Below are 22,931 nucleotides of genomic sequence, written 5' to 3'. Positions count from 1 at the left end.
GTATCGAGTCGAAACACAACTATGAGTAGAAAGTTTTATGTGCGTGTTCACAAAATTCTATTTTAAGCTCTCCCTCTTTTTTCTTTGTCATTACGATTAATTTATACGTTGTAACTACCTTTTGTAATAAGCCTGTGTGATGGAGAACGTTCTTATATTTTAGCGATAACACACACAAACTTTTCTACTCAATCGCATGTTCAAACTCGATACTTTAATTAGGGACACCCTGTATTAATACGCTTAAACGTTTGTGTTTACAACGTTTTGTAAAAAGTTTTCGAAAACCTAACAAAGCTCTACAAAGCCTCCTTTTCATGGCGTTGAACCATCATCTTTTTGCACCTTAAGCAGATTTCCTACCACTAGACTAACTTTGAGACCCCATGATATTGTTTTCTATTCACCAAGTTTGGAGCTTGATGGGTTAAAATCAACCTTCTTCCCAAATTTTTTTTGTCATTTTAAAGAATTCTTATTCAGATGCTCTTTAAAACTTTCTGTTTACAATAGCGGCTCCCTATCACTTTCAAAACTTTTTAAAACATTTTTATATAATACTTTGTCCCGGTTTGAACTTTGGTCTTTTTGAAGAACGTGCATTCTTTTGAACCAGTAAGCCAACTGTGGCTTGCGTAAAATTAGTTACTTCATTAAAGGGTATAGCAAGAGTCTTTCAAACTTTCACTTTGAAATTGTCTCTCTAATCTTCTATATATTAATACGCTTAAACGTGTGTGTTTACAACGTTTTTTAAAAAGTTTTCGAAAACCTAACAAAGCTCTACAAAGCCTCCTTTTCATGGCGTTGAACCATCATCTTTTTGCACCTTAAGCAGATTTCCTACCACTAGACTAACTTTGATACCCCATGATACTATTTTCTATTCACCAAGTTTGGAGCTTGATGGGTTAAAATCAACCTTCTTCTCAATTTTTTTTTGTCATTTTAAAGAATTCTTATTCAGATGCTCTTTAAAACTTTCTGTTTACAATAGCGGCTCCCTATCACTTTCAAAACTTTTCAAAGTCTTTCAAAGTCACCCTCGAATGTCCAACCACGATGGCCAGCCACGATAGCTAAGAAGATCTAAAATATACTTTTGCTAAGCCATTTATTTAATTGTGGTTTAAAATTGCAATGCAATGTTATCTTTTTTCTCCTTTATTTCCTAAAATCAAAATCAAATCATCAATCGGCGGTTATCTTTCTTCCGTTAGAATTTTTTAGATGTATAGTGATTCACTGGATTGGGACACGCAGCGTGCGACGCTGCGCATACGGCTAGTCTATTATAACACGGTAATGGATTTTGCTTAAGGCTTCTCATTGGTTGATTTTTTATTGAGAGTTTCGATTTCACCTGTGATTGGTTGATATTGGTATCCATACATCACTTGAAATCCGCAAACATATTTGTTCTAATGGTTTTACTCAATAACTGCATTCATCTCACACATCAACAACACCGTTTGCACTATTTCTAATTTTTTCCTCAGTTCATTCGTTTTTGAAATCGTAAAACTTTTTGTTCACTGCACGCATTCTTTGTTTATGCTTCCTTAATAAAATCTATTGTTTTAAGGGAAGCCTCTACCCTACCCTTAAGACAATAGAGCTTACGACTCTTAATTAAGGAAGATCGATTAAAAATTACAATACTACGCGTTCGACTCTTGTTAAATGCACCAAGAGCAGCCACCGGCTAGAAAACACAAAATAACTGTTCAGAAGCGTTCCCAGGGCTGGAAAAAACCATCTGTTATTTTGACTTTTGGTTCCTGGAAAAGTACATCTGTTATATGAGAAAATTTTAGCTCCTGGAAAAAATATCTGTTCGATGAGGAAATTTGGGCTCCTGGAAAAATGCATGTGTTTTATACAAATTGATCCTGGAAAAAAGTAATTTTGTTCTGTTTTTGCTTCCCAAAATGTTCTTACTGGAAAAATATATGTGTTCTTTTTCATGATTACTCCTGGATTTTGCTAATACAACAGAGTTCTGCTGGAAAATTTGATGTGTTCTTTTTTTAAACGCTCCTGGATTTTCCGAACAGATATTTTAATGAAATTGGTGCTTGTCCTTTTGATAAAATTCACATCCTCCTAGATTTTCATGTCTGTTCACTAAGCAAATTGTTCCTGGATTTTCTCCTTAAAATCTCTCTCCTGGAAAAATAGTACAGATATTTGAGAAATATCCGTCGTTGGCTGCTCTTGATGCACGTTCTGTATTGTAGTCAACAAAAGGTTCTCCTAACTACATTTTTATTAAGGAAGGTCTGTATTGTGAACACGACCTTTATTATTTCGATTCAATTAAAGTGACATTTCCATAATTAAAAGTTTGGTAATTACTATACATTTGGGGATCATGTAAAAGATTTCTTTCGAAATAAACTCATTTCAATTACACTTGGAGGTTTCTGGGGAATTCGTAAATAGTAAACTTGTGAAGGTAATAAAAATACAGATGGAGAGAAAACGTCTCGGTAATGATCTAAATGGTCGTTGAGATCTTTTATAAATCTATTCAAAGCGGCTTTTCTTTGATGTACCATCATTGGAAGCAAAAAAAAACAATTTATAACTTTTATAAGAACAGAAAGAGGCTGGTTCGTTTATTTTGAAAAACTTAATTTTGCGAGAAATCTTAGTTAAAATGCGATTCGAAATAGTTTCAACTGATTTAAGGATAAAAGAATATATTAATTTCATAAGGATATATTTTTGGGCTGGCATTTTGTGAACATTGAGAGTCGCATCACATTATCATTGAAAGTTTCTTATCTTAAAATCTTCACGTCTAAGTTGGCAGCGGTTTTCATACTCTGACAAAATGATCGATACAAGGTTCCTAATCGTAACACATAATTCTTTTTTAAATCTATCGATGGCTTTATGGGCAGCTTCCCCTAGAAGTTTGGAGTATTGTGCTTATTATGTGAAGTTTTTTTTAATTTTTCATGACAAGGCGATTATATTTCAATATACTTGTTAAAAATGTAATGTCTTTTCATTCATCTTAAGTATTCCCACGAGTATACCCAAAATTAATCATCTTATTCCCAAAGCAACCAAACAGCTGTTTGCTTCCGATGATAAATCAGAATAGAACAAAAGGCATTGACCCTCCATCTATCTTTATTACCTTCACGGTAAACTGTTTACTGATACAGTCTGCTAGACATGACATGATCTTTCTGTGGGGGCATTTAGTGAAAGCTTTGACTAGTGATAGATCTGAAGATGCTCTACCATAAAGTAGAGAGGAAATTTATCAATAAATCAATTTTTGTTGTTTTTTGCCTGTGACCCATCCAAATACTTGAACTTGTTATCGTGATGCCTAGTTGTTAATAGTTCAGTTGTTAAACTAAGCTCACAATACGTCTGATTTAATTATGCTGTTAATGTTCAACCTGTATATCATTTAATTGTACGCCAGAAAGTGTAATTACTAGTAATAATTGTCGTGGTACGGATTGCTCTAAAAGGGGAATCTCCTTCATCAAGAGCTTTCACGAATCTTTTGTTATATATATATAACAATAGTTTATATTCTTACTTCTTACACATTTGTTCATATATTTAAAAAACGGTAGTCCACGTTTAAAACATTTTTAGGCTTAAAACTAAAAAAACAAGAGCCACAAAGATGTGGTTAAATATTTCCTCCGATAGCTCAGAGCGTAGATCGTAGTCGCAGTCGAACCCCACAGATTATCCTAAAGCCCCAACTTAGTAACTTAGATTTATTAAAGACTTTATATTAAGCAATATCCGATACAAAACAAAATATAATAACCATTTTCCTGCTAGAAATTGTTGTTATTTCATAGACATGTTTCACAACAGATGATATAAGTCTAAAAACTTGTTAAAAAAATGCATGCAAATGATAATCATTTTAACACAAAAATAAATGTATTTTATTTAACTAATATTGGTTTTTACCTTCATACTAAGGAAATAAAATCTTAGATTTACAAGTTGATATTATTCTAAGACTCATCTGAGTAAGAAAGTGCCAAAATATCTTGAGACTGTCTACTAAGGTACTAATATGGAAATATGGCAATGAATTTGGGAGATATCGAAATGTTAATTAAGCACACACGAGAGAAACTCAGGCAGTCCTGAGCTTTACACACAATCATTTGTTTTACGAAAAGCTGGTAAAAACCCCTGCCATATTTTGATAGAAGAATGTATACTTTTTTTTTAAATCCAAAACTCCGTCTTTATAAAGAACGCTTCCCCGCTAAATCTTCGCGACGATTTTTAGTCACGTGACTGAAGTGCCTACTGTAAGGTTTTATCGTGCATGCGTGTCTCTTATTTTGTGCAACTTTCGTTCACAGAGTGGTGAAAAATTTTTCGAGTCTTTGAGGTCGATTGTCTTTGAAATTAGTTTTTTTCAAATCTAAGCTCTTTTTTTTCAGCTTTTTCATACTCTATTGTCAATTCCTCGTCGTTGATTTTGAAACCATGTGGAAGATCACATCAATTGGCTTGTTTGGATCAGGTTGTTTACCCGAATGTTCTGGAAATGATTGCCGTGTACGAGACCTTTAGAAAAAGGGTCTCCATATATACAAAGTATACGTCCATCTGTAGCATGGGAATGTTGCTGAAGTTGCCCAAGAAGACCAGACTGTGCCAGCATAGCTGCATCATGTCTCTTCCCTTCCACTGGTCCAAATAAATTTGCTATAAGTCCATTTGGGATAACGACACTTTGAAATTTAATGCTGTGAACACGTTTATGTCCATTATAGAGAATTCTTTGATTTTGTCCAGGTCGACTAACTGGTTTCACCGTACCATCAACAAAACCCCAACAAAAATCTAAAGCACCACCTTTATTATGGATGACATGAGCATACTCTTCAAGAGATGCAGGAGACATCTATGGATGATTAAATCCTGATAAAAGTCTGCCATAGTTATTATGAATATGGTTTAAAATGTTATAATTAGTCATGCACAACTCAGGAACTGACCTTCCAAAAATTGGTATCATGGATCCATATCTTACTGGATTATCCTGGATATGCATATCGTCCCAAAAAAATACACAACGCTTCAATACCATCGAGTTTTGATCTGTTATAGCAAACTACTTCATCTGGTATTTGAAAAAGTTCTTTCAAAATATAAATGTCATTTTTCTTGAACCTGAAGTTAGCAATACATTCATCTTCATTTAGCTTATCCAAGTCAAATTCAGCATGTCTCCAGTATGGAAAATCTGGGTTTCTTGATCTATGTAAGTCATACAACAACAAAAATTCTTGATCATCTAAAATATTATCATAGTAACCAAATAAAAGAGCTTCTCTAATCTCTCTAAAACTTGGCATTATGGTTATGATGTGAATCGAATATAAGTGCGGCTAAATCCTGACAATGTGTAATGCAACCTTGGTATTGTTGAATATGTTTCCATAAAAATTATAAAATTAGAAAAACCAAAAAATTTATTTCACAGTTTTCATTGAGTCTCACTTGTTTTCCTTTGTTCTTTTCTTTCATTCAGTCCCTTGTGACACATCAGTTTCTCAATTCTCATGTGGAGTGTCCTTTGTTTTAAAGTTCATTTTTGTCAACAATGTGTCACTCTAGGATAATTACTTTTAATTATTTATTCATTTAATTGCTTTTTTCACTTAGTTAATTTAATGACATAATATGGATAGGGACTTATTTTTTATATAAATACAGGCACACATTTCAGTTCACTTCAGATCTGACTTGACAGTCATAGAGTCAAGATGTCAAGGAAATCAGATTTTCACAAATTTTAATAATAATTCATTTTGATTTTCACTTGTGCACTGGGTACTCACAGTATTCATTCACTGGCTACCTGGTAGGTTTTTGTTTTTGCATTTTTGTTTCTTTGCTTTTTTCAGTGTGGCCATTTTGTTTTTCTTTCATGTGTCAGCCATTTTGTTTTTCTGTGCCTTAGGTTTAACCCTATTCGTACTAGGGGGGGGGCTCTTTCTGTTCGGAGGTCAAACTATTGCTAATAGCTCCTGAAATAATAGAGCTTTTGCCGTGAAATTTTCTGTAAATTCCTAACTTTTATTTAGCTTCAAAATAAAAAAAAATTTGACACCTAAATAATTTCACACCTTGAGCATGATGACATTTCTGACAATAAGGTGTCACAAAAATTGACACTTTTCCAATACAAATTTATTTTCATTGTCAAATATATCGTTTAAACCGTAATTTATTGAATATTTAGGATAAAATAAGCATTTTAAACTCAGGCAACTTTTTTCTAAAGCCTTTGTTAGAATACAATAGCTATTTATAAGAACAAAGGAAATTTTCGGTTTTTGCTCACTTTGGGCATGATGAGTGACGTCATCAAAAAAATTTTTTGTCAAAAGTTACCTTACGTCACAAGGATCTTGTGTGCCAAATTTCATCCAAAAAGACCCACTAGATCAAAAGTTAAGGGGTGGTACAGGAAAAGCCCCCCCCTAGTTCTGAACCGCCCCTAAAAGCCTAGTATGAATAGGGTTAAGACTTTGTATATTTTCAGTACATTGAAACTTATTCACTCATATAGACTTATACTTTTTCAATTCATATTTACACACTATACTTTCAAACATCTAGACTTATACTTTAGACATTTTGGACTTAGAAAATCTTTCAAATATTTTGGACTTTTTTTTATTTTGAAACTTATTTGACCAATTGTAATTTACCTTTTTAGTTTGAACAATATCAACGTTCCGAACACTGTCAGTCTCAAATCCCTTTGCACTACATTCAAACAGTGGTGACACTTCAACTCAATTCAATTGTCAATGTCAAGACGAGGCATCACAAGGATCGACTACAGCCACTCAATTCAACTGGCCGAATCATTCCCTCAGAAGCCATTGACGAAGAACTCACCTCTCATTTTCATAATTTATCTATTCGCGAATCAATTCACCCTGATTCCGACGTAACTCATACCGACTCCGTCGCAACTCACACCGACTCCGACGCAACTCACACCGACTTCGTCGCAACTCACACCGACTCCGTCGCAACTCACACTGACTTCGACGCAACTCATACTGACTCCGACACAACTCAAACTGTTCAACTAGACTCCATAATGGCAGAGCCAAGTGATGAAGCCATCGATCTAATGATTTTGGCACAAGATGCTATTGACATGATGGAAGAAATCCCAATCAATGATCTCAGTCCTGAAGATTCAAATGTTATCATCACAAAGCTCGAACAAATCAGAAGCTCAATTCGCAAAAAGGAGGTCATAATCAAACGTCGAAAAGAGGAACTCGAGGAAGATGTGAGGATTTCTGTTAATCAAGCAATTATGTCAATTAAAGAATTCATAACAGGCATTTACGACCGAAAATCAAAAGCCAACCTGAGTCAGACCAAAATCAAAGATAACGAAGCAGCCCAAATAGAACGTAAGATCAACTTTCGTCTTGATTGCATCAATAGAGACATTGAAAAGCTAGAGATAACTTTTGATTGTGTAATGGACAAAGCAGAATCCTCTGAACTTTTACTCTTACGGAAAAATCTTTCTTCGAACGTTCTTCAACGATTTGATAAAATCACAGAAAGTTATACTGAATGCCTTGACTCACATATCAAAAGTGCCGAAACACTTATCATGATCCGCAAAACTGGGCAAAGATATGTCGACCTAGATGAGAAGAAACAGGCTTACGTCCTCAATCTTACCAAGGAAATTAGTAAGCGAGAAACTTGACAAACATTCTGAGTTAACAAATCTAAACTCAATATCAAATTAGAGAAGTTCTCTGGTTATGACTCCAATACTGATTTTTATACGTTTCGAACCAACTTCGAAAAAATGCACTTGTCTTCAACTCCGAAGGAACTTTTACCAGATCTTCTACGAAACAATTATCTGACAGATGCAGCACTAACAATGGTGAAGACCATCAACAACATAGACGAAATTTGGGAACGACTCAAAAAATCCTTCGGTGACTCAAAAGTGATGTTATCCAGAAGACTTCATCAACTCAAAAGTATCGACTTCAACAAACGAGATCCTGAGAAGCTCATATCCGACATAAGCACTCTAATCAATATCATGCAGGATGTGTTGTCCCTTGCAGAAAAACACAACATTGAAGAATATCTGTACTATGGTAGCAGCATTTCAGATATTCATGAAGTCATCGGTGAAAGACGATCAACTCAATTTTTGGTAGATTTTGGTGAAGAGGATCTCAGCCCAAAGGAGACTTGGCAAAAGATGATTGAATTCTTAATCAAGGAGAGACGAGTCAATGAACAAAAACGTCTCTTAATTTCAAGAAAGAGACAATCAAGAAGAAGGATGACAAGAATGCTGTGCCAGACGTAATGGTTCATGTCACTGGAATCAAGACGGTGATGACGTACACTGCAGCATTTGCAATTCACCAGAGGAAGAGCAGACCACATTGCAACCAAAAGCCGAAATGGAAAGAAAATCATGCAGTACTACACATGTAAATCATTCGTATTCAAATCACCTGAAGATCGATACACCATCTTGAAGAAGAAGGGATTTTGCGCTCAATGCTTATTTCCTGGAGCAGATGCATCTTCGGGAAAACATGTCGATGGAAAGTGCCAACACGACTTTGTCTGTGCTCATCCATCCCATCAAAACGACACCATCAAGAAGCATGTGCTAGTTTGTGAGGAGCACAAGACTCAACCATCAAATCAACAACTTCTCAAATCCCTTTGCACTACATTCAACGGTGATGGATGAATTGATGATGTCATCAGCTGTAAAGAGGAGATCGAGCAGAGCATCATCAATTCATCCATCACCGTTGATTTGGAGAGCAAGACTGCAACAGCACTCCTTCCTTTCATAGCAGATCCAGAAGCACGCTTGGTCAACAACAAGGACAAGGCAATGAAAACATATCAGCAACAAGTTCGAAAACTCAATCATCCCAACAATCAAAAGGACAAGCAAGATGTTCTCGAGTCAGAAGCAAAGCTGCAGCAACTTGGATATGTTGAATATGTATGCAACCTCCCAAAAGAAGACCAGGACCAACTGCAAACCTGTAAGATGCATTATTATATTCCATGGAGAGCCGTTTGGAAATCTAACTCCTTTAGTACGCCTTGTAGAATTGTGTTCGATGCGTCCCAACCTACAGCTTCAGGTTTCAGCCTAAATGACGTATTGGCAAAAGGCAGAAATAACCTGAATCATCTTCAAGAAATATTAATCAGATGGTCTGTCCAACCAACAGCTATCCATACAGACATAAAGAAGATGTACAATACGATAAAGCTACACAAGAGTCATTGGTGTTATCAGAGATATCTTTGGGCAAAACAGCTTGGATCCATCAAAATCACCAGAACAGAAGGTTATCAAGACTCTGATATACGGAGTCAAATCGTCCAGCAACCAAGCCGAATTCGCTTTGCGCAAAATTGCTCAGTTATCAAAGGAGGAATACCCCAAAGTCAACAACATTGTGCAAAAGGATATTTATGTTGATGATTGTGTAACTGGCGAGAAAGACCTTGAAACAGCTCATCGTCGTGCAGATGAGCTCGAACTTGTATTGAATCGTGGTGGATTCCAATTGAAAGGCATAGCATTTTCAAGAGAAGACCCACCAAGCACCCTCAGTGATGATGGAGAAACAATCCATGTTGGTGGTATGAGATGGCTGTCAAATCAGATGAGCTAGCTCTCAATGTTGGGGAACTCAATTTCAACAAGAAGATTCGTGGGAGGAAACCTGAACAATCAATAAAAGGTATACCTTCAAATTAACAAGAAGACAATGTGCATCCAAAGTTGCTGAATTGTTTGATTTGACTGGTAAAGTTTCACCCTTAATAGCTTCAATGAAGATTGATCTTCAGGATCTAGTACAGCGACAACTCAATTGGGACGATATCATCCCCGATAACCTCCGGTCCATCTGGGAATCAAATTTCGACATGATGAAGGAAATAGGAGATCTACGATTTAATCGAGCCATAGTCCCAGAAGATGCAATCGACTTAAAGATGGACACTCTGGACTTTGGAGATGCCAGTCACTCAATGGTTTGCGTTTCAATCTATGGAAGATTTCTACGGCGAAATGGAGAGTACTCGTGTCAACTGATCTTTTCAAGAACAAGAACTGTGCCAAAAGGAACATCTCAACCACGAGGAGAACTGTATGCTGCTGTGATAAACACCCATACAGGAGAGATCGTCAAACGCTCATTAACCACGTGGCACCAATCTTCAATAAAGTTGACAGACAGTCAGATTGTTTTACATTGGATAAGTAATGAGAACAAACCACTCAAGCAGTATGTTCGAACCAGAGTCATCGAAATCAAGCGATTCACTTCAAATCAAGATTGGTTCTACGTCAACACTAACAACATGATTGCAGATATTGGCACTCGAAAGGGAGCAACCTAGAAAGATGTTTCCAGGACCTCAACTTGGATAAATGGCTTTGATTGGATGTATTTAGATCATTCACAATTTCCTATCAAGAGTGCAGAAAATTTGAAGCTAAGTGATTCAGAGATCTCTGAGGTGAATAAAGAAGTTCAAATCTTCCACATTAACAACAAAGAATTCAAGAAAAGATCAACACACTCAAATTATCTCATCGACCCAAACCACAGAAGCTTTTCGACAGTCATCCGAATTCTTGCTTACGTTATCAAATTCTGCAACATCACAAGAAAGAAGTCTTCATCCAAATCAATTCAGCTAACAAACCATGAAATCCATTTGGCTGAGCTCTATTTCTTCAAAAAGGCGACAGAAGAAATTCTTCATCTCGTCGAACCACGAAAATATGAACCAATTTCAACACTTAAAGATGGGATACTAACATACAATGGACGCATCCTATCAGATACAAAGACAACAATCGTCGGACGATTCACATCTGCCATGTTGGACCTATCCAGCTCATCCTTTTGTGTACCTATAATCGATGGAAACTCTCCCATAGCCTTCAGCATCGTGTATGACATCCACTGGAACAGCTCTGCATGTCATTCTGGCATTGAAACTACTATCAGAGAAATTCTAAAGAAAGTGTACATCATTAATGGCCGCGCGCTTGTCAAGCTAATCAGAAGAACATGCACAAAATGTCGTATCATCCTCAAGAAGCAGATTGAAGCCATCATGGGACCAATTCCACCTTCAAGTCTAACAGTTGCTCCGGCATTTTATAACTCACAGATCGACCTCAGTGGACCATATCAATCATTTTCACCTTCACACAAGCGAACAACAGTAAAGATATGGCTAGTTGTGTATTGTTGTTGTTCCACCTCTGCAGTGATGATCAATGTCATGGACGACTATTCTTCTTCAGCATTCATCCGAGCGTTTACTCGATTTTCAACGAGATATGGTTTTCCAAAGAAAGTATTCTGCGACGAAGGATCACAGCTCGTCAAAGCTACAAAAGGCATGAAGTTGAACTACACTGATGTCAAATCAAGGATGTTCAAGGAAAGAAGCGTGGAATTTCAAACATGTCCAGTTGGCGGACATAATGTCAATGGAAAGGTAGAGAGAAAGATCAAACACATCAATCTATCATTGGAAAAGACCTTCAACAATCAAAGACTTTCAATCCTACAATGGGAAACACTGACAGCCACCATTGCCAACACCTGCAACAATCTTCCGCTAGCTGTTGGCAACGTCACAGCTGTTGAAAACATGGATCTATTAACGCCAAACAGATTGCTTCTTGGACGAAATAATGAACGCAGTCCTGTTGGAGATTTCATTGTTACAGACGATCCATCAAAGATTCTGAAAACAAATACAAAAATTTATGACTCATGGTTCGAAACTTGGCTCTTGAGTCATGTACCAAAGTTAATGCACCAAAGCAAATGGTTTCGCCAAGATCGTAACCTTCAAATTGGCGATATTGTTTTATTCACAAAAGTCAATTCAGTGATCAGCAAAACCTACACGTACGGGATGATCAAATCAATCGAAACCGGGGACGATGGAAATGTCAGACGTGTCGTGGTAGAATATAAGAATCCAAACGAAAATGTCAAACGTGAAACCTCGAGATCGGTTCGAAGTCTTATTCTTGTACATGGTATTGATGATCCAGATTTGTTTACTGAACTGTTCTAATAGACTGAACTGAAAATAAATTGTTTTGCTTTGGCCGGGAGTGTAATGCAACCTTGGTATTGTTGAATATGTTTCCATAAAAATTATAAAATTAGAAAAACCAAAAAATTTATTTCACAGTTTTCATTGAGTCTCACTTGTTTTCCTTTGTTCTTTTCTTTCATTCAGTCCCTTGTGACACATCAGTTTCTCAATTCTCATGTGGAGTGTCCTTTGTTTTAAAGTTCATTTTTGTCAACAATGTGTCACTCTAGGATAATTACTTTTAATTATTTATTCATTTAATTGCTTTTTTCACTTAGTTAATTTAATGACATAATATGGATAGGGACTTATTTTTTATATAAATACAGGCACACATTTCAGTTCACTTCAGATCTGACTTGACAGTCATAGAGTCAAGATGTCAAGGAAATCAGATTTTCACAAATTTTAATAATAATTCATTTTGATTTTCACTTGTGCACTGGGTACTCACAGTATTCATTCACTGGCTACCTGGTAGGTTTTTGTTTTTGCATTTTTGTTTCTTTGCTTTTTTCAGTGTGGCCATTTTGTTTTTCTTTCATGTGTCAGCCATTTTGTTTTTCTGTGCCTTAGGTTTAAGACTTTGTATATTTTCAGTACATTGAAACTTATTCACTCATATAGACTTATACTTTTTCAATTCATATTTACACACTATACTTTCAAACATCTAGACTTATACTTTAGACATTTTGGACTTAGAAAATCTTTCAAATATTTTGGACTTTTTTTTATTTTGAAACTTATTTGACCAATTGTAATTTACCTTTTTAGTTTGAACAATATCAACGTTCCGAACACTGTCAGTCTCAAATCCCTTTGCACTACACAATGCGGATCTATTTTCCACTTCCTATCTCGATCTCCTTTTCTATTTTCTAGTTTCTGAGTTTCTTCATACCTGTCAATCATTTGTTCATCAATTTCGACCAGTCTAATTTTCGCACCCGGCACAGTGACAAGCCGTTACTAGAAACCCTGGCCCTACATCGAAGACGCCAAAAAATAAAAATTTAAAGTTTCCGCATTGTCAGGATTTAGCCGCTTCTTCGAATATTGAACTCTGCCATATTTGTTTATGTTTTTTCGCGCCTCTTTTAAGCTCCGCCATGTTTCGAAGCTTAACATATTTTGGACGAGGGTGGTTGTTTGAAGGCGGTGTTCAATTACGACCGCCTCCCTCTACTCACCGCCGCCGCTGCTTTTGTCTGGCACCCGATGTAGAAATTTTCTTCCGACACGCTAAAGCTTAGCCAGTACCTTCCCACAAACCAAATTTTTTCTTTGTTTTATGGTCAGTTACACTTTGAAGCGTTTGTCGAAAGTTAACGCACTGTGGTGGAGGGTGACGTCGATTCCGTGCGGAGTGCATAAAGGCGGGAAAAACACGGAACTCGAAAGCAAAGACTGGAATTGGAATTGACGACCGAATAGAATTTCTTGGTGGAGAGGTTGTGCGTCGATGTCAAATCTAGTCTTAATTTTAGAGTTCCGTGCATAAAATCGCAACAAAAGAATCCTCGGGATCGGGGTAAAGTTTTGGTGAGTTAAAAAGGCTTGTTTTTCAAAACGAGAATATTTTGATAAAAAAGGAAACCCCCCTTCTTCAAAAGGTTTTCTTCCTTGCAGAGAAACAACCAAAATCAAAAAACTCTCAACACTAGCCATAGATAGATAGATAGATAGATAAATATATTTACCGGTTTATACTTTACTGTTGAATATATACAGGGTGACAGATAAACTATGTACATGTCTCTTTTGATGATGCAAATAAAATGTTAGCTCAAGTTATATGTACTAATAATATTATGTGCTGATAAAAATAAGTAAAGTAATATTTCCCTAATTAGTTTAGTAGTCAGTGAATGAGAAAACGGAAGGGAAACACACGAAGAATAGTTCAGAGAACCAGTGGACTCGGAGTAACCTAAGGTTTAGTATTCACAAGTGCAAACAAATGCAGAGGTAGCTATAAAGGGAGATGGTACTGTTCTGTTTCTGAACGAGACAAGGTAACAGAAGACGAAGATATGAAGAGAAAAGGAAGAAGGAAGGAGTGAGAAATGGAAAGAGAGAAAACCGAGGAAGAGAAAATGGGTTATTTATTGGAGGGGAGGGGGGGTGATTGGCCAGAATCAAGATTCAGCAAGTTTAGTTAATAGATAACGTTGTAGGTGTAACTTAAAGGTAGACTTAGAAATTGATTTAAAGTCTGTGATTTTTAGTTTAGTGTGGAGTTCATTCCAGTCCCTGGTGACTAGAGTTGCTACACTAAGGGATCCATATCTTACCGTCGTTGTTGTAGGGGGTTCAAGACGCAAAGAAGATTGACGTGTTGCTTCCTGGTTAGGTGTTAATCTAAGAAAATCAAGACAAAAATAGTTAGGTATTGTTTTGTTGACAAAGTCAAACGCAAGGAGGCAATTTTTTACCTTAAGAAGTTTACTGATGGGTAGGATTGCAGATTTGATAAACAGAGGACGAGCAGATTGTCTTGGTTTCTTAAAGTGAATGGTTCTTAAAGCTTTGTTTTGGAGAACTTCGATTTTTTCAAGAGATTGTTGTGTTATATAACCAAGAGTTTGAAGACAATAGCTGACATGGGACTCAAACAGTGCGTAGTAAATAGATATAAGGGTTTTAAAATCAACAAAGTGTCTCAATTTAGACAGGAATCCTACTGTGCGTGAAAGTTTCTTAGTTAGGTCTTGAACCTGATAGTCCCATGAAAGGTGTTCATCAAGAATTATACCTAGATACTTAGCCTTTGTTGTGGGAAGCAGCTTCTGTCCACTAAGTCTAAAATTAAGTTTTTTTGTGAAAGAATTTCTAGACGATCGAAATAAAATAAGTTCAGTTTTCGATGTATTCAAGCTGATTTTGTTTGCCCTTAACCAGTGAACAAGGAGCGCAAGGTCACGATTAACTTTTCTGTTAAGCTGTTTAATTGATTCGTCGCAGCAGATCAGACTTGTATCGTCTGCAAAGTGAATGGCTGTTGAATTTTCAAGAGAAAGTTGGAGATCATTTATGTAGATTATAAAAAGTAAAGGACCCAAGACAGAGCCCTGAGGCACCCCATGTCTTATCGGTATGTATTTTGAAGATGTATTTCTGATTTCCACACATTGCTCTCGACCTGATAGGTATGATTTGAGAATATTTAGGGCAGGCCCTCTTATTCCATAGTGTTCAAGTTTGCAAAGGAGGATATCGTGATCAACAGTGTCAAATGCTTTTTTTAAATCAATGAAAACCCCTGCAGCAATCTGTCCAGAGTCCAAAGCTTTCCTTACCAGTTCAGTGAGAGCAACTACAGCATGATTAGTACTGTGGCCTTTCCTAAAGCCGAATTGTTTAGATGAAAAAATATTATTATCTTCAAAGAAGCGAGAAAGTCTAAAATGTAGAAGTTTTTCAAAAATTTTATTTATATTAGAAAGTAAAGAAATAGGCCTGTAATTGCCAACATCAAGTTTAGAGTCTTTTTTGTGTAGAGGTTTGACTGTTGCTCTCTTCAAACAGTCTGGATAAACTCCTTCATGGATAGAAAAATTAAAAATGTGCGCAAGGACAGTGCTTGCTGTAGGAGCTATCATCTTTAGGAAAGAAGTTGGGATACTGGATGGGCCTGAAGCTTTAAGTCCGTCAAGTTCATTGATCAACTTAAGAACAGATTCAGGAGTAATCCTGTTGAGATAAGTATAATTTCTGAACACCTAAATAATCTGAATATGTTTTAGCAGTCCTAGGGATTTGTTGTTTTGTTTTCTCTGCAATAGACCCATAGAAATTGTTGAAAACTTCAGCCATGTCTTTGTCATTGTTAATATGTACATTGTCTTGAAGAATAAGTTTTGGGGAAGGATCTGTGGATGATTTTACACCTATTATTTCATTTACAGCCTTCCACTTTTTTTTGAGATCATTACTATGTTCAGAAAAAAAGGTTTTGTAATATAAGTTTTTGCTAGCTCGCAGCAATTTAGCAAGTAAATTTCTGTGTTTTTTGAACTTGTCATGCTTTAGTGCTTTAAGGGTTTGATCTTTTGCCTTCATAAATTTCTTATATAATTTGTTTTTGGAAGAGATTGATTTGAGGAGACCTTTTGTGATCCAGGGTTTTTTTGGTATGCATGCCTTCTTCCAAGTAGTTTTTATAGGGGCATGTGAATCTATAACCGAATTGGTTTTAGTAATAAAAGTATTGAGCTTGTCAGAAGGAGATTTCCCATGAAGAGTAGTTGCCCAGTCGATAGAGAGAAAATCCATCAAGAAATCGTTTCTGGTGAAATTTCTGAAATCTCTCTTAGACGATTTGACTTGAAGAGACTTAGATGGTTTCAGATCCAATTTAAGTAACTGAGGCAGATGGTCCGAGATACTGCATATGAGATTGCATGCCTGTGGTTTTGCTGTGATGAAGTTCGTAAAAATGTTATCTATCAAAGTTTTTGAATGAGGAGTTATTCTGGTAGGCCTGGTAATGGTTGGAATGAAACAGTGAGTTAAATTTGTAGTGAGAAACTCATCAGTGGGCTGTTTTGAATCAGCCATCAGTAAATCAAAGTTGAAATCTCCCAAGATAATTGCTTTTTTATTTTCTGAAATTATTTTGTCGAGAAGATTTGAGTAGAGAGAAAGGAAATTTTCAGAGTCAGCATTTGGATGTTTGTATATACATGCAACTATAAAGTTATTGTCATTTTCATACACAATCTCCCGGACCACTGACTCAATCTCATTTTCTTGATAAAGGACCAGATCGTCTCTTGGAGTTGAGTCAAATCCTGCAGAGATATAGATTCTGGCTCCACCTCGGTTAGACACAGTACAGCAGTCAAAGTGATTGTAATTGATCAAGCTAGAAGAGTTTTTGGCTTTGTTCAAGTCTTTGAAGCCTGTTTCAGTGATTCCAATGAAGTTAAAAGGAAGGGAACAGCTACCCAGTAAAGTTGTGAGGTCATCAAAATGTAAGTTAAGTGATGCTATATTGAGGTGCATTGAAGCTAAGCAGGGATTGTTTTTGTCGTACTTTTCATTAACCTCACTCAAGGCCAAATAAGGACAACCCAATTCTTGTGTCTCACCGCTGTCAAGAGCCTCATCTATATCTCTGTAGAATTGCACATTAATATCATTAAGAGGATCGAGAAAGAAATCAAAATTCTTACCTTGTAGGGTGAGTTTTAGGTCTTCATGTGATATGTCTCCAAATGGTACTGCATGATTGTAGCATTTTTGGCAGAACCATGAGTTTTCATCATTTTGAAGTCGGTGGTAGACATCCAGAGACGTGTTGTTGCATTTGATGTGAATCCAAAGGTTGCAAAGGTCACACCATACAGCATAGCCAGTCTTTGAAACAGGGATGTAAAATAATGAGGATTCCAAGACTAGTATTTGATGGAATGAGTCGATCTCGTACAATTCCAAGATACAGAGGTACAAAATAAAAATAAATATTTGCTACATCATTATTTACTTAATAAATTATCAAAGTTTTTATAAAAGTTGTAATAGAACTATGACCATGACTGTAAAATCTTAAAAGGAAAGTCAGATAAAAATAACAAAATTTAGGTAGATTCCTCCCACAGTTCGAAGCAAAACCTCCAAATTTTACTGGCTATCTAGTTTCCAAAGTTGAGGAATTTGAAAGTTTTTAATCTTCACTCAAAATTAATTGGTGGTAAACCTTTAAACTCTAATTATACAGAACAAAACTTTTCACATAAAAATATAAAAAATCTGTCATTGTATCAACTTCAGCGCATAAGTTTTAAATCAAAATCAAAAAAATAGTGTCAAGTTTTGATATGTCAAGATTTGCCAATGACAATGGTCACTGGTGCTGAGAGCTGAAGAAAATCATTTCCACACCCAGCAACATTCATTAAATTCTTTCGAATCGAATACAATCAAATTTTAGTTTACTTTCAATCATATGTCAATTTACATTCTACAATTCAATTTATGTCACATTTTCAAACAAGCGATAAAAACAATAACAAACAAACAGTTCTTCTTTCCACTGGAATAAGCGAGGGATAAATTCTTCTAGGTTTCAAGTCATATCCAAAAGATATTCGTCGCCATCCCAAAGCATACAAAAAGTCCAAACCAAGTTCGTATATTATCATGAGCACTATTATGGCTAGGATCCAACCCAAAGCAAAGAAATGATTTGATAATTTTCATGCACCATAACAGGATTGTAGAAGCCGAGAGATTAAACTTTTATGGAAATAACCCAACGACTCTGTTGCTGTTGACGCAATGATGAAATTTCCATCTTCTTTCTCCTCCTTCCGCAGGTTTTTATTTCTTTTCAAGAAAGAGTCATTCACTTTTCAAAACAAAAAAAAATCACTCAAACAATTTTCAACATTCGAATCACAAAATTCGAAAGTTCGAAAATCTATTTGAATTTTACCACTCGAAGCAATGCAATGACTTCTTACCCTGAGTATCAGAGGTTAAGTTTTCAAAGAATATATTAACCTCTGAAGACCAATAATAGAAATTTTATCGCGCATGTGTCAATCTAATCACTGTAGAAAAAATCAAAGATGAAGAGCAAATATTACCATATTAATGTCTAGCAGACTGTATCAGTATGCAGTTTACTATTTACGAATTCCCCAGAAACCTTCAAGTGTAATTGAAATGAGTTTATTTCGAAAGAAATCTTTTACATGATCCCCAAATGTATAACAGTAATTACTAAACTTTTGATTAGGGAAATGTCACTTTAATTGAATCGAAATAATAGACAGACTTTATGTTATGATTCTCTATCACTGACTATTTTTACAAAGCATTGATGATTTTTTTAAGTTGAGTTTTTAACGACGGGAATAAAAATATCAACTTTGAACTTCATCCAAGATCTTGGATGGTCGTCATGGTTATTGCGGAACGACCGTTTTGAGGGCGCGAAGCGCCCGAAAGGGAGTGTAGCATCCTTTCTCTAGATCTGGGCGTGTGGCGTAAAAAATTTGTATATGTACGAAATTTTCAAAAAAAATCGTACGGTGACATATCGACTTTGCTTCGTGTTGAATGGGATCAATTTTCTGTAGCACTATTAAAAGTATCTGTTTTGTAAAAATATTTATTGCAATAGAATATGATTGATATCAAAAGTATTATAAAGTAAGACTTTTGATTAAAATTGCAACTTTTGTACAATTAATAATAAGAGTGTCAAAGCTTTATCTTCTTTGCTTTTTTCCCGCTTCTTCCAGATGTCTGGGCCCAGTCTTTTTTTCTGCGTTTCATTTTCAAAACAACAAAGATGGCCCTGAAAACCAACGAATCTCTTCGATTTTTGAGGTGCATGCATTATTAACTTTTGGACTGATTATGGCCTATTGAAAGGTAAATCTTCATTTTTGTTCACCTTTATAGTTTCAACTACCTTTGGAATGTTACATTAGTACTTTTTCTTTGTGTTGACTTTTTTGTATTTAAATTGGATTTCATCTCACAAAACAAAATGTTTTTTTCTCGGCCATGTGTTTCATGGATATCATATGGCCATGTTTTCTTTCCACAGGCTTATTTTTATTCATATGGGTCGTGCGTTTATTCCATTTTACTCTAACTATAATTATTTTCATCTCTTCTGTCTTCAGGGTTCAGGTGAAAAGGAGCTCTTGATTGATGTGATGGGTGACTTTTAACTACCGATCGGCCGACTACTGGTAGTCAGAGAATCTGCCGTATACTATCTTCGCTTTTTGATTTGAATGATAGCGCTGCGATCTACTTTTTCCACCATCAGATTTTCAAAGGCAAAAAGTAGTTGAGCTCCAGCTCCTGGGCTAGCCGACTGGGCTGAATCAGCAGTGTTTCAGAGTTTTGGTGGATGAATGTGCATAACAAAGAAGCAGCATAAAACCAAAATATACATAGCATTATGACTGTATAAATAGATTGTGATTTATGGACAATAATAAAATGGTCCTGCTGAATATAAATTGTGCCAGTTCCATGTTATTCCGTGCAATGTTTACGAGACAAAAGAGAAGACTGTACTGGAAAGCAGAATCAAAATGATGACTAGTTGCTATTTTCGTCATTGAAGATTTCTTCAATATTTATTCGATAATGGAATCATTTTGATTTGGCTTGATTGATTGTTGATTCCATTATCGCTTGCTGACTCTCGAGAGATTTTTGTTTAACATTGGAGCTTGATCATCATCAATTAGAATAATGCCGATTTATATTTGTACGATAAAGTGATAACAAAAGCATGATTGATGACTTTAGCCCAAAAGACAACTTAAATGACAAAAGTACCTATATGTTACTTTTGATGCTAGCTCGAATATATTTTCAAACAAGATATCTTTCACAAAAAAGTGTTTTTTACTGGCGAATCAACTTATATTTTCATAAACTCTTTGATGTGAGATTGTAGATAACGCTTGTTATTATTACCGCCTAATAAATAGTAATGGCATTACTTTAATATACTTATATGAATTATAGAAGTTTTTGAATTTTATTTTGCAAGGCAAGGTTCTTGAAAAAATTAATTTGGACTGGTTTGGATTGATTTTATAAATGAAACATTGGGAACATCTTTTTGCCGAACATACAATCGCAAAAATAGACTCACAAAAAGACAAAATTTCATCACGCAAAAAATCTCACTAGTCTTGATAAGTTACTGGAAATTATTGCTAGGCTGCTGATTCCTTTTCCGAAAATTGATACTACATTTGAAGTGAATGATATCATAAAGAGGTAGCACATTTTGAGAGATTGTATACTAGGTTCTAATGGCTGAAAAGCTCAAGATCATCTTTCAAACTACGCACTATTTTCTTTTAAATTTTGAAGGGAAATGTATAATATAATTTTTGAATTGTTGATAAATCTGTCTTTGTAAAAGTTTAATAGAGAGCTAAGTGTAAGTAATTGTTTCAAAAAGTCACAAAAAGATGGGATAAAAGTCTTTCAATTTATTCAGATAAACGCCTAAAGCCTAATGTAATATCTTTGTTGTTGGTCATTCAGCCATTGCACAAGAAACATGTGTGTTCTTTTTTGTCACTTGCACTCTTTTTTATAAGAACCAGTAAATTTTTTTAAAGGTTTGGCTGTCCTTTTTTGCACTTTGAGCCTGAAATTGTTTTTGAATTGCTCAAAACCCGGCGTATTTAATTTTTGAGCCTCGTATTGTTCTTATAAAATTCTTATTAAAAAGAAATAGTTGAGTTGGAAAACATTATCAATAAAAGTTTGACTTATAAAAATAATTTGTTAGTGTTGAAATTTCTTCGCTTTGCGAAAACGGAACGGTCGTTCCGCAACCCCTTTTATGTTGATTTTTGTCTTCGTTGATTGCGCGCTGAATAGAATCTCGATTTGTCGGCACAGCGTCAATATATGGTTTTGACATGTGCTATTCACGGTAATGACTTCTTGAAAATCAGAAAAAAGCACATGCGATGGAGTGCAACTTGTCCAAAGTCACGGCAAAATGCGCCGCGCCGAAGAGAAAATCTTGGACGGACTTTCCCGTCCAAGAACATTCGATTCGACGGCAAAAAGTAACAGACGTTAATAAATCGCGATAAAAAAGCGGTTTTCGTCTAACAGGCTAGCTAAAGCTCTGAAGGTCGGGAAAATTTTCAATATTGGCCCGCTCCTTTAGAGCTTTAGCGTGGGCGGCCGCCAATACGCCATCGGAGTATCAGATAACCGCTGCTTAAGCTCGCTAATATAGGTCTGGGCGCGGTCAGTGCGGTCTCTCTCTCGCCATTTTAGTAATTTGAGTAATCTTTTGAATCTTCTCCTAACTAACAACGTTGGTGGTGGTATGCGCCCGCCATTTTTTAATCCCGCCCGCCTGACTCAACGCCCTGCTTGACAACCACATTTCTTTGCTTCGATTATTCGATTTGTTTATCTTTGGGAAATCGAGAACAAAGATGGCTGCGTTTAACCTTCGATTTCTGCTCCTCCAGTTTTAGTTTAGGTATTTTTGAAAGATTCTGTCATAATTTTCGTCTGTTCCTCTAACAGTCTAAAGAATCCTGAATTATGACATGCATGCGTAGTTTGTTGTTCTTTTAATCATATGCAGTTAATCTTCATGATAATCAAAGATGAATGAATACGTAGGGGGTTTTTTAGTGGTTGGTGTCCAGAAAGAAGCTGGACAAAACTAAACCAGGTCATGCATGCAGGGTTGTCATGTGGTTGAGGTTGTGGTGTGTGGTGTGAAGGACAGCGAAATTTTTCGTTCCCTATGAAATTTTTGTTCTTTTTGTCTATTTCTAGTAAATGTGGGATTCTTTAAATTAACCCTCTCTTTTTACCACAACACTTATTAGTAGACCATAGACAGATAGACACAAAAAGACAAGCTAACTTTTGTAATTTCTTGTGGTGCCTGAAGCCGTTGATTTGTTCTTCTGCATCGTTGTTTTGGATTCGCTAGCTGTAGTTTTTCAGTGTAGTGTGGCTCGTAGTAAATGTGAAGTTTAATAGGAAAATACTTTTTTTCCGGGGGTTAAACGTAGAAAAGAAAATTGAAATGGTTTGTTTTTTTCTTCATTATATATTTAAGTTTCCATTATCAAAATTCTATAAATGCTAATTTGTTTTGTCTTACCTCTTTAGAGCTTTAGCATGGGCGGCTAGGCTGCCAATCAACCAAAACGCAATCTGGATATCAGTCAGATAACATAAACTACTGTAAAAGT

General features: G+C 35.8%; 2 protein-coding genes across 3 annotated transcripts in view; one reads left to right on the top strand and one right to left on the bottom strand.

Annotated features, from left to right (window-relative positions):
* Positions 1–22,931, bottom strand: part of LOC136810403 (uncharacterized) — a 277,730-nt gene that overhangs the window by 142,163 nt on the left and 112,636 nt on the right. The window lies entirely within an intron of this gene.
* On the top strand, positions 7,063–13,033 carry LOC136810392 (uncharacterized). Of its 2 annotated transcripts, none has more exons than XM_067066942.1 (2): positions 7,063–7,454; positions 12,976–13,027. In XM_067066942.1, exons 1-2 carry the CDS (start codon positions 7,130–7,132, stop codon positions 12,978–12,980), a joined length of 330 nt encoding a protein of 109 aa, XP_066923043.1. In that variant the 5' UTR covers positions 7,063–7,129; the 3' UTR covers positions 12,981–13,027. The 2 variants fall into 2 exon arrangements, 1 of the variants encoding a protein (XP_066923043.1); XR_010847102.1 differs by lacking the exon at positions 7,063–7,454 and adding an exon at positions 11,404–12,675 and having other exon boundaries at positions 12,976–13,033.

Source organism: Clytia hemisphaerica, unplaced genomic scaffold (genome assembly GCF_902728285.1).
Source record: "Clytia hemisphaerica strain Z4C2 unplaced genomic scaffold, Clytia hemisphaerica genome assembly, whole genome shotgun sequence".
Taxonomy (NCBI): Eukaryota; Metazoa; Cnidaria; class Hydrozoa; order Leptothecata; family Clytiidae; genus Clytia; species Clytia hemisphaerica.
Note: the sequence above shows the minus strand (reverse complement) of the source record. Positions and strands in the feature narration are given on the sequence as shown.